Source organism: Engystomops pustulosus, chromosome 7 (assembly GCF_040894005.1).
Source record: "Engystomops pustulosus chromosome 7, aEngPut4.maternal, whole genome shotgun sequence".
Lineage (NCBI taxonomy): Eukaryota > Metazoa > Chordata > Amphibia > Anura > Leptodactylidae > Engystomops > Engystomops pustulosus.
Window position 1 is genome coordinate 141,711,428 of NC_092417.1, and position 12,979 is coordinate 141,724,406.

At 40.3% G+C, this 12,979-nt stretch overlaps 1 protein-coding gene across 1 annotated transcript; it reads left to right on the forward strand.

Annotated features, from left to right (window-relative positions):
* The first annotated feature begins 861 nt into the window (after positions 1-861).
* SAXO4 (stabilizer of axonemal microtubules 4) lies at positions 862-11,879 on the forward strand. The gene is made up of 12 exons (XM_072118023.1): positions 862-1,066; positions 2,452-2,587; positions 2,687-2,840; positions 2,932-3,060; positions 4,807-4,864; positions 7,145-7,251; positions 7,589-7,657; positions 8,565-8,651; positions 8,744-8,824; positions 8,900-8,988; positions 11,562-11,693; positions 11,795-11,879. Exons 1-11 carry the CDS (start codon positions 985-987, stop codon positions 11,677-11,679), a joined length of 1,110 nt encoding a protein of 369 aa, XP_071974124.1. The 5' UTR covers positions 862-984; the 3' UTR covers positions 11,680-11,693; positions 11,795-11,879.
* The last annotated feature ends 1,100 nt before the right edge of the window (positions 11,880-12,979 follow it).

Consider the following 12,979-nt stretch of genomic DNA (forward strand, 5'->3'; position numbering starts at 1 on the left):
CGATCCCAATTATATACAGAAAACTGTCACTGTTCTTTAGCTGCAGTAGCCCTAATTTGGGCATGCATCGCAGTGCTAACTCGCATCTAGCCCTATGCTCAAAATATCACACTAGGTTAGCAGCAGCCAACCTGTCCACAGACTACTATCCCTAAAGGTGTGCGCAGCTAGATAGAAAGCAGAACCTCAGCACATAGGGGGCTATTGTCTATCATTTTTATCTAGCAATGTGCTGAGGTTCTGCTATGGCTCTCTCAGCCTAAAAGGTTCCTGACCCCTGGCTTACGACATTGCTTGCAGTGGTACAGTGGGTCTGCTACCCCTGATACTGACAGTGAGGCTCCTATAGTAGTTTTCCTTAAACAAGGAAAGGACCCCTTACTACCGATTCTTACCGCCAAATATCCCTTTTAAATTCTAACATTAAAATATTGGTGAAAATCTTGGCCATAAGACTTAAGTACATTGGGATCAGACGTTATTTATGCCAGTAGGGGAACTGGCATTAACATAGAGAGATTACACTTCAACATATCGGAGGCTGGGGGCTCACCTGATCCTGGTTTTATTCTATCCTTAGACAATTGTAAGGCCTTTGACTCTGTGGGTCTATTTATGGGCCCTCATGCTTAGACTGGGTTGTGGGTCTGCATTCCATGGCCCTAGTCCAGGGTTCAGACCAACCTTGATGTCTCTTCCCCCCTTTCCTTATGGCTCGCGGTCCCGTGGATAGGGCCTAACTTTCCTTGGTGGGAAAAACCCTTTTAAGAAATATCTTTCTACTCTTCACTTGTGGTGAAGACAGAAGTGTGAAGTGGAGTCTGACCTCTTGTGACTGAAATCCTACACTGCAGTTGCCATATTGTTTGAGTTACCATAGTCACCGTAGCCTGGTTATTCATGTTGCCACAATGTGCTGAGGCATCCTGTGTAAATGAAAGGTCTGAGCATTCTCCCTGTCACTGACGTCTTGCTGTTGGAATAATGTCTCCAGGGATTCGGGGAAGTTCAGGAGGAAGTTGTGACCCTCTTAACTTCTATTGTACCAATTATAACACCTCATATGGTGAGTGAACGAGAGGAGAAAAATTTTGAGATAATTTCAATTAGAATTATCTGCAAAGTCTATTAATATTTGAGATTACATTCTAGTCTATATATAGTTCTAGGATTTCCATTGTTTTTGGTTGAAATCAAGGGGAGACATTTATCATTTGTTTTCTGCTTTTATGGTGTTATATATGTTATATTGTCACTAATTGGCCGAACAGCCAATACGGCTAAAGAATGGCGCTAGGATTGGCCACACGGGGGGGGGGGGGGGGGGGGGGGGCTTCCTCTCATCTCTAGTGAATTGTTGATTTCAGAAACCCAAGAGTTTGTTTTCTGTTTTCTGGTGTTTTTAATTATAAGATTCTATATGACTTGAAAAATGGCAGGAAACATGCATGTACAAAAACAAAGTCTCCAAATAGGCAAACAAATATCACATCTAATATATTTGAAATGTATGGTGGATACTGTTGTCTTCAGAGAGAGAAACTGGCTACATCTGTACTCTTGCTTACAGGGTCATTTGACATAATGGGGGAGATTTAGGTGTCTCAGAGCAAAACTGCTTTAGTTGATTATGGCAACCAATCAGAGCCCAGCTTTCATTTTGCCGCAGCAGCTTATATATTGAAATTAGTGATCTGATTGGTTGCCAGGAGCAACTTACAGCAGTTCTGTTTTGATAAATGAGGCCCACTATCTAGGATACAGCATTGAACCCTTGAACAAGTATGCCTCACTTCCACCTGACCACAACAAACATGTTAAAGGGTCCGAGGGTATAAAAAAATCCTTAGGTGGCCGGGATGGGGCGGGTAAAAAAACTAAATATGTACTGCGATCTCTGCGATTTCTCCGGTTTCGTGCCCCATGTAAACAAACAGGGGCATGCAAGCATTCAGCTTCCGGAGCTGAGCTCAATGCGGAACCGCAGAGAACGTAGCACCAGAGGCCGGGAGGGCGCTGGGAGGTAAGTACATGTTTATTTTTTTTCCCGGCCACTCAGGGTTTTTTTATACCTTCAGACAACCCCTTCAAGCTTCAAGTTTAGCAAACTATTTTGGCTCCTCCTATTCTTCATATCTCATCTGTATACCTTATATTCATCTTCATTCTTCTGCCATTTACTTATTTTTGTAACGGCCACTCACACTCGATTTTTCCCTTCATTCAGCTGTAGCTGGAAAACAAAATGTACAGATACTTACAAACTGAACTCTCTGGTCACTGTGACATCTGGTAAAGATCTATAGACATACACTGGCGTATGATAAATGTCCCCAATAGAACCTATCTTCTATGTAATCTGGGGACTGCCTGTATCTGCTGTTTACATGTTTTTTTTTAATTAAATAGATTTTTATTAAAGTTTACATGGTCTTTAATGTTGTCACACAGGTCGGCCAGACTTTCCTCCTGCCAGCATTTTGTATGCCGGCACTAATTCCCATCGCAGTACTGGGTACCAGTCCAATTTTCGACCAGCTGTGTACTACTCCCCCAACCTGGACAGAAAGGATAACCCGCATATGGGGTGAGAATGTTACTTTCTATTCCTTTTATAATATACACATTGATCACATGTATGACACAATCAGATAGAAATATTGAGTCTTCTCTTTCTCTATTTCAGTCTGATCCTGCGGAACAATTACACATCAATCACCAACAGAGACTTCAAGCCACATCAACAAGTGACAGGTGCCGAGCCCTTACCCCATAAGCTTTACAACCCACAAAGTGGATACATCAATAGCAGTGAAGTTACCAACCCCAAGTCTAGAGCTGTAAATAATGTGAATTATGCCAAATTTATTAAATGTGTAATACTAATGTATGGATATATTAAATGGGGTTCTTTGTTCCTGTATACAAAAGGTTAAATCGGTTCATTTTGACACTCGGGATCATGGTTCTGAAGTCATACCTGGGATCCTACCAAAACATCGACCACTGCTGTTTGTGCCACAAGGGAAGGGTTCTCCTGACAGCGAAAACTTCCAAAATGTAAGTGAATGGCAAAGTTCTTATCAATCGCTCTACTAGTTATTAAGTATAGTGGAAATATTCACTGTCAAATGACAATTTACAATGCTTTATAATTGCAGGAACTCTGTCACCAACTTTTACCCCACTAAACTACATGTCCCCTCATGTAGGGGATGAAGTGTCCTTTCTAGCATCCCCCCCTTTATATGAAATGTACCTTGTTTACATATTAAAAAACACCTCTATAGTTATAGTACAAATGAGCTGAGAAGAGTCACTTTTTGCCCAAGGTGAATTTTAGAGGCTGGAGGGGAAGCATCACTAAAGACACCCCAATCCTACGTTCTATAGTACCTCAAACAATGCCCTTGGTTGCATATTAACAATATCAAAACAAATTGCATCATTCTTGTCGTTCTTTGTTCTACAAAACCTGAGATACACAAAGTTAAAGGAGTAAGTAAGATCTGTATCTGCAACTATGTTTTTAACAGCTCAAATCTCTGGTTCTGTAGCTTTCAGAACCACTTGCAATTTGTGAGCTGATTCTCTTATCTTTTATACAATACAAATGAACAACAAAGCACAAGATATGGGCATCTGAAGGGAAGCTCTCAGCGTGACTCATCTCAGGCAAAAAGTGACTCTTTAAGGTCATTTCCATAAACCTTTGGAGGTGATTGTTTGCAGGTAATGGTTTAACATAAAACAGGGAATTCTAGACATGAAAGGAAAGAAATATCATACCCTACCTGAGGTGGCTGCTAGTTTATTTAGGTAAAATCTGGTGACACTGGGGGGCATTCATTATTGGTTTTCCAACATTTTTTTTGTGATTTTTTTCCCTTGCTGCCCCATATTTATGAAGTGTTGGCACCACAATATTGGTCCTTTCCCGACACTCACGCCTTATTTTGAATTTTTGTTGCTTTATTTGTCCCAGCTTGGTATTCCCAACACTTTACTTGTGCTTCTAAGTTCCTGACACTTTGCGTTTACAATTTTTAGTGCACAAAAAGATTAGCTTAATAATGGTCTATTTCACCTTTATGAATAAGGAGAGAGAGAATATGTTTGTTTGTGGGTGTGTAAATAATCAATTTATTCGCAAAAAACACGGACCAATCGCCACAATTGATGAATGACCCCCACTGTGCCTAGACATTGCCCAGATTAAGGAAATTGCTCTATTTTCTGCAAACAGTTCCACATAAATAGTGGCTAGTTTTGCAGCTGAAACCTATACAGTATTATCCACATGCTAATATTCATTGGCACCATGAGGTTCATTTTCCTATAGCCCCAATGCAGGGTAATTTAATAATCAAAAAGGTCTTCTACAGCCATTCCATGTAGTTGCCCTAGGGCTCATTCACACGGCCGTTTCGGGGCAGTGATCTGGTCGCACATGGTCTTGGGAAGGAGACCTTATGCCACTAAAAGTTCTTAAAGTTTCACTGATGGTAGATTGATCCTACTTACAATCTCGTGATGAATTGTTGTTCTCGGAGCTTCTCTTTTTTTATAATCCTAGATGCCGCGTTTTAGGCGATATAGAGTTATATACATTATGTTATTATACATCAGTCGGACGCACTCCGGGTTATGTAATCTCTTACCAAACACGAAATAAATATAGGTTTACATACTCCACAATATCTCATACGCTACGATTCACAATTATGAGACTGTGTTTTATGCGATAGAAGAATGATGGCTCTCCTGCATTTTTCTAGCAATAATAAAGTTATCTTATCATTGCAGGGTCCATCCTTTATGTCTACAGAATACAAAACCAGGTTCACACCAAAGGCAACTCCAGGTGAGACTCACATAGGTATTTGGAGCTGATGTTTCAGAAAAATACTCAAAATAACTATGTTCCTCTATCTCCGATCATCTTTCCTTTGTCCTTCAGTGACTTATAGTAATAAGAAAATAAACTTCAGTCTATTTGAAGTCTTTGATTTGACTTTTAAGGACAAAAAACAACTTAAAATGAAACATCTGGTCCTTGGAAAGTTTAATGCAAATACAACTTTACATGAAGAACAGAACAGTGTAAAATTCTCCTGGAATTGTAATGGAATTTTCATTTTCTGGAGTCTGAAGGCAGCACATACAATTGGGTTTCAGCCCCCTAGGTACAACCAGAATAGACAGGTTAAAGCAATAGAACTTTTAATTAACTAATTGACTTACAGCCAATCACACAGCATACAACCCTATATAAAGCGAACAGAGACCAGCCACAGTGTATTATAATGCAGCAATAAAGATTTTATTAGAAGAAGGGAGTCTTGTGCTGCCTTCAGACTCCAAGAAAGGGAAGTTCAGGTAAAAAGAATTTTGATCGCCCTCAAGTAGCACATCCACTTGGGATTTAGGAAGCAATAATTAAGAGGGTGGGATAGCGGATGCCAACTTGAACACCTTTTTTTCCAAAGTTAGCCCCTTCTGCTAAGAGAGTTTCAAGCCTGCAGTGCTTTATGATGGTTGATCCTGAAGACCATGTGGTCGCTTTATAAATTTGTTCCAAGGATATATGACCCAACTCTGCCCACCATGCGGCCGTAACACGTTGTTATGGATTTTGACATACAGTGGGGACTGGAGTCAACTTAGCGAATATCATTTTTCAACTGTCAGCTTTATGCACCTAGCCAGAGTGGCTCTACAGGTTTTTTCACCCTTCTTGGGTCCTTGGTGTTGTAAAAACAGGTTTTCTGCTTTCCTAATACATTTGGATTTTTGAATATATAGAGGAACTGCCCTTCTGACATCCAGTGTATGTCATGAAGACAGATCTACGCTACCTGATGACAATACGGGGATCAATGATTCAAACCAGTATGGATTTTTGCTGCTGCCTGCAGCTTTGCAGGTGGCAAACGAAGAGTTAACAATTGCAGCAATATGCGGCAAACACCCACCTTGCAAGAAGAGGGTTCAGTCCCATACACCTGCAGCCAACTTGTGACATACTAATATGTCACATGTTGGTAAGGGGCTAAAGGAAATCCATCATGATAAACCAGGGACTTAATCATAGATCCAGGCACTGTGAATGTAGTAATCTTCTTATATTTGTTATCCATGGACTTCTTCCTTCCAAAGTCAACCTTTGAAATATACTAATGACCCTGAAGGGCTGTTTCTAGAGCACCCCAGTTCTGTAGCTTTATAGGCTGTTACAATGAGCAGAGCAGGTGTCCCCCCCACACTTCATGCTCTTGCTAGATTGCGCAGGCAGGGGGAGGAGAAAGAGGGGAGGGGGGGAGACATGTTCTACTCATTGTAACAGCCTATGAATCTGCAGCGCTCAAGGGCTCTGGAGCCCAAAACCATAATTTGAAAAGTTTATTGTAGATGGAAGGAGGCCATGGATAACAAATATAAGAAGAGTACTACAGTCACGGGCCTGGATCTATAAGTAAGTGTCCCTGGTTTATTATGCTCGATTTTGAAGGTAGATTTTCTGTTGTAGATTTGCAGCTGTACTTTGGGTAAATGTCTTGTATATCAGTTGGTTTTGGCTTTAAACCATGCTGCAATGTTCTCTATTTTTTTAAAGAGGCTTTCAATATTATTATTATCATTATTATTATTATCATTATTATCATTATTATTATTCTCCTGGGAATCCTTCCTAACAAGCTATAGTTGTCCGATCTTGAACTTGAACATTTAACATGCTAACTGAGTTCTGAAGATTCTAAGTTTGTGGGTTTTGTGCATTGTACTTTCCAACGTTAGGGTTAATTTTCCAGAATATCCACTTCTGGACAGAATGGTCTCAAATATCCATAGCATTTGTGTGTAAGCCTACCCACACATGAACATGTGCAAATGCAAGCTGCAAACAAGTGCCTCAGCATATGAGGTCCACTCACGCACTGATGACAATAGAAAAACTTCAAGCATGGGCTGGGATAGGACCTTCTCCATAATTTGTGGCTCTGGTACTCACCTCACTCACATGACAATGGAAATCAAGGTCTTGTGTATTATCAAATAGAAATACATGGGACAGTGTGCAATTAAAATAACATTTGTGTGCATGTAGCCTAATTCTTTGTAAACTCAATTTCTTCCGTAACAGGCAGATCCCAAACAGCAGTAATTGGAGAAATGGAAAATTCTGGATTCACTGAAGAATCAAATTTGGAACCCATAACTCATGATCCCTATTCACAGTACCGCGTACCGGTAAAATTTTACAATGCTGTGTTTCGGCTTTTTTTTTAACAAAGTCATTCAATGATTGAAACATGATGCAATAAATTGAAACATTCTTAGGTGTATACATGTGTATATGCCATAATGTAGAAAATTCAGACCAGTGAAATTGGTTCCCATATCATAGTAAATAAGGTTAGAAGAAGACATCGGTCCATCAAGTCAAACCTATTAATTCTACATTATCCAATGGTTAACCCCGCCAAGGCTTGCACCAATTTTCCCAAAGCAATCAGTTGCCTTGTTTTCTGCTATGTATTACTTTAGTCACCAGACTGATCGATGTTAATTTTGTTGCATTCCGTAGAAGGGGTACCACAGATGGATGGGGCACAGCATTACCAAGACAGATTATCTTCCAACTTCTATCTTGCAGGTAACCATTAGACATTGGAGGTAACCATTAGACTGTGAAAAGAGAAGCATGTTATGGAAGCATGTTCTTAAAGGGGTTGTCTGACTGCTCAAATGCAGCAAGACAACCACTTTAAAAGGAACCTTTCATTAGAAAATAGCCTAAAAAACGATTACTAGTATGTTGCCTAGCAGTTTTACACTTTTCAGATCATGTTTCTTTCATGACCCAGCTTGGTTCCATCACCCACAAAATCAATTTTAAAGTGATATAGAAATGGGTTGTATAAAGTCAAGGAGGCGGAGAGTTTAATGTCAAAGTCAATCTCTCCCTACCTCAGTATGCCTCCTCCCCTGTTTGTGATTAACATCATGAACAGGACTTCTGGAGATCTGGATAGTAATGTCTCTGGATTCAGGACCATCAATTACAATGATGGTGGCATTCTCAAAAAGAGAGAGCTTGACTTTAGTGTGAAAATCTCCGCCTCATTGACTTTATACAGCCAATTTGTACTCACTTCAAAGTAGATTTTCTGGATTGTGCTGCCACACTGGACCATGATAGAAACCTAAAAGGTGTTCAGCTACTTGACAACATACTGGTCGTGGTTTATTAGGTCAATTTCTACTGACAGGTTCCCTTTAAATACTTACCATGACTGATTTGAAGGGCAGTTCTATGCCCCTCTCTGCAAGGACTCCTAACTGCCAACTAGCCTTCCTCTACCCTATGTGACACTATACTACAAAATGTGGCTACTTATCGCCATGATAATAAATGTGAATACACCAACAGTAGCTGTTGTTCTGAAGTTTGTTGCTCCATGCTGGGACTGTCTGTTTGGAGATACAGATAATGGGAGAGAACCAGCTAGACACATTGTTCAGTAGGGTAAAAAAATGTCTATTCTTCTCATGTATAACAGGGTAGAGAGCCACTACCAGCTTTGGCTAGAAACTCAGACAGAGACAGTGGATTCTCCAGGGAACTGGACCAAGTTCTTTGTACCAATGTAAGGCTCATACATCAAATTTTGAGCGTATCTTATATTGACTGCTGTCAACATGGACTTTTTCTTTCTCTCTGTTAAAAATGACATCATAGGCTCCATTCAATGGCTTCTATTCAGATGATAAAGATAAGAACTTAGATGACGTTTTAGGGAGGACATACGTTGGTAAGAAGGTAAGTAGATGTACATTCTATGTCTCGGTAAGTAATGCTTTTAGAACTTGACATTCATGTACATTTTTTTTGTAGGAGGCATCTGGATTCAGTAACAATAATCTCACCTATGTACAGTCTGGGAAGGCGCTCCCTCAACAGTATCTTACCAACTACAACCTAAGGTTATTACTATTATTATCAATAGAGCAGCATTAACTCCATGGTCCTGTACAATCAATAAGGGGTTCGCATTACAGGGAACCTGTCACAGGGAACCCTTTTTTTTTTTGTCTTTCCCTCAGAGAATAGTCTATACATTGCCATAGAGTTTTTGTAATAAAAATAGTCAAAATTTACCAAAAAAAAATAACTTTAATCAAACATTACCTGTACTGCTTGCAGAGACTAGTCCCTTGTCCCCTGGGCATGGCTAGAGAGGAAACCACTCCGTTATGCATCCTTTTCAAATTAAAAAAACTCCCATCTTCCATCGCTTTCCTACTGTGGACATCATACATACAATGCCTGCCAGCCGTCTCCTCATCTCGCTGACCGCGTCAGGCAATTCTCGCACTTATGTGATCAGCATCTATCTAGATCTGCAGCCGGACATGCGCAGATGGAAGCGGATACCAGGCAGTCGGTCTCTGCATCCCTCTGCGCATGTCCGGACAGATTCATTCTTTCACAAGAATGTATGATTTCTCCGGTCATGTATTTCAGTGCTGCATGAGGTCTCATGCACAAGAACGTATAAAACGGCCACCTATGCAGTATGTCCATACATGGCCATTCATTTTATGCCTCTGTTACAGAAATGTACTACTGTCTACTGTCCTTTATTTCTGTGCTGAATGGATCCATATATATGTGACTTTTTAATCTGTATTTCACTGTATCCGGATCGTATCCATATAAGATATGGTGGGCTGGCAGATGATGGCTGCCTGTCTATTGTCTGACTGACAGAATGCACCTCCCACTGGTTCTGGTCTCCCGAGATACTGCACGTACAGTACAGACTAAAGTTTGGACATACCTTATCGTTCAAAGACATTTTTATATTTTCATGACTATAAAAATTGTAGACTCACACTGAAGGCATCAAAACTGCTGAATTAACACATGTGGAATTATATCCTAAACAAGAAAGTGTGAAACAACTGAAAATATGTCTTATATTCTATAAGACTTTGCTATGATTACTGCTTTGCACAGTCTTGGCTTCTCTTGATGAGCTTCAAGAGGTAGTCACCAGAAAAGGTTTTCACATCATAGGTGCCCTGTCAGGTTTGTGCAGGTGGATATACAGATGTCCTACTGAATAGACTGCCAAAATTTGTATTATGGATAGAAAAAAGCAGCTAAGAAAAATGAGTGGCCATTATTACTTTAAGAAATAAAGGTCAGTCCGGAAAATTAGGAAAACTTTGAAAGTGTCCCCAAGTGCAGTTGCAAAAGCCTTCAAGCACTACAAAGAAACTGGTTCATACGAGGACCGCCCCAGGAAAGGAAGACCAAGAGTCACCTCTGCTGCGGAGGATAAGTTCATCCGAGTCACCAGCCTCAGAAATCGCAGGTTAACAGCTGCTCAGATTAGAGACCAGTTCTAGCAGCAGACACATCTCTAGTAATAGGAGACTGTGTGCAGCAGCCTTCATGGTAAAATAGCTGCTAGGAAACCACTACTAAGGACAAGCAACAAGCAGAAGAAACTTGTTTGGACTAAAGAACACAAGGAATAAACATTAGACCAGTGGAAATCTGTGCTTTGGTCAGATGAGTCTAAATTTAAGATCTTTGGTTCCAACCACTGTGTCTTTGTGTGATGCAGAAAAGGTGGACTCTACATGCCTGGTTCCCACCGTGAAGCATGGAGGAGGAGGTGTGATGGTATGGGAGTGCTCTGCTGGTGACACTGCTGGGGATTTATACTTAACCAGCATGGTTACCACATCATCTTTCAGTGGCATGCTATTCCATTCGGTTTGCGTTTAGTTGGACCATGATTTATTTTTCAACAGGACAATGACCCCAAACACACCTCTAGGCTGTGTAAGGGCTATTTGACCAAGAAGGAGAGTGATGGGGTGCTCTGCCAGATGACCTGGCCTCCTCAGTCGCCAAACCTGAACCCAATTGAGATGGTTTGAGGTGAGCTGGACTGCAGAGTGAAGGCAAAAGGACCAACAAGTGCTAAGCATCTCTTTTTCAGGTGACTACCTCTTGGAGCTCATCAAGAGAATGCCAAGAGTGTGCAAAGCAGTAATCAAAGCAAAAAGTGGCTAGAAGAACCTAGAATATAAGACATATTTTCAGTTGTTTCACACTTTGTTGTTAAGGATATAATTCCACATGTGTTAATTCATAGTTTTGATGCCTTCAGTGTGAATCTATAATTTTTATAGTCAGGAAAATACAGAAAACTCTTTGAATGAGAAGGTGTGTCCAAACTTTCTGTACTGTATATACTGCAGCTTACAGTGCAGAACTGTATGCAGCACATATGCAACACATATTTTACATTCCCGTAGACTTCCATGGTGCAAAAGGAATGGAAATACTGGAGAAAATAGGACATGCTCCGTTATTTATTTTTACATTTTGCTCACATTCTCTTTAGGAAAAACTGCAGCAGCTCAAAAAGACGTTGCTTCTGTCTACATAGATGACATAGCACTGACAGTAAACACATGAATCAGACTGCCCAGACACAGTACATATCCTCTGTGTAACCATGTGTGATCTCTTCTAGGTTCTATGACCCTGTACTTCATGGTAGAGACAGAGAAGGCTGGACACGAGGAGGCATCCAAAAACAACTGCACAGCGGCTTCACTGTCAATAATGAAGGTCATATTACTGGCATCTGAACCAATATTAGCAAGTAAGAAGCCCTAATACCCTTTTACTTCTTCGTACCATTGACTGTAATGCTTTCTACTCGCAGTGTACAACATTTATTATTATTATTTTTTTAATCTGCAGGTGGAGGAAAGATTTTGAGCTCGACCCTCTGCAATGTTGCTTTACTCATACGACCTAAAGCAAAAATAAAATTCACATTGTGTACATTTTCTGTGTTTTCCGAAAAAAAATAAATGAATTTTTGAGAGAAAAAGAGAAACAATAGACCAAATGTGTTAAAGGAAATCTACCATCAAAATAATGCATGAAAAACCAGGGACAGTTAGGGTGCATTCACACAACGTATATATTTGCGCTCCTCACCCCTCCCTTCTCCATAGAGAAGGAGCAGTTGCACATAAAATGCAGAAACTGGTGCACGTTCTTTAGTAAATGTGGGCCAATGGGTGCAGTTATCCTTAAGTGATTGTTTAAAGTTTTCTTAAAGACAGCTTACCTATGTCTAGTTTTTTTATAAACCACTTCTGCCTTTTCCCTAGGGTCTCTGACAGCTGGAGGCCCAGTCCTGCTCCCACGAATAGAGCAAAAGAAACAAATGATGTCTTGTAAATGGGTGGTCGGTGCCAATTGAAAGAGACCTGCATGTACGGACGCAGTCGCATTCACATGATGTACATCAATAGTGTTTTGAAACCTATTTTAGCTCATCGTAAGAGTACAGTCTTCGTTTCCCAGGGGGCATGAGGGGTTTGTTGAGGATAATATCATGGAATATTTTTAAGGAGGTAGTGTTATCTATTTCATCATAGCTATGGAGTGATAACGTCTAATGTGTTCAATATAACCGGCATTACAAGAACGAACAATACTAAAGCTAAGGAAAGATCGTTTTTAGGATAACAAATGGGTTGTTAGCAGCCATGTGGTAGCTGTGGTATCCAACCTCCATTCTATACAAATGAGAAGATCTCCAATACCACAACTAGCCATGGGCAGGCGTGCAGCGTTTTTTGGAAGAAAGCAGCAGAGGTCACACTAACATTTTTCCAGAAAGGTAATAATACTCATCTCACCATTTTTGAGGACCCCCCACCACACACACAGAGGGGATATAGAATCCCTTCTCCATTTATTTAAAAATGTATTATAAAAGCTCCTCTCCCCCAATTAAATTATATACAGCTCCTATAGTTTAATTAAAATCTGACCCCTATATCCAGATTCTCCCAGGTTTAACTACATACAGATTTACTGCCCCAAAATGTTATTTAAATCATGGCCCCACTCAAATAACATACAGAGCCC

Excerpts from the sequence above, each read along its gene's own strand:
- SAXO4 (XM_072118023.1), top strand. The coding sequence starts at position 985 with ATGTCTCCAGGGATTCGGGGAAGTTCAGGAGGAAGTTGTGACCCTCTT. Across the intron at positions 1,067-2,451 it reads CAATTATAACACCTCATATG|GTCGGCCAGACTTTCCTCCT; the intron begins GTGAGTGAACGA and ends GTTGTCACACAG. Across the intron at positions 8,825-8,899 it reads GGACATACGTTGGTAAGAAG|GAGGCATCTGGATTCAGTAA; the intron begins GTAAGTAGATGT and ends TTTTTTTTGTAG.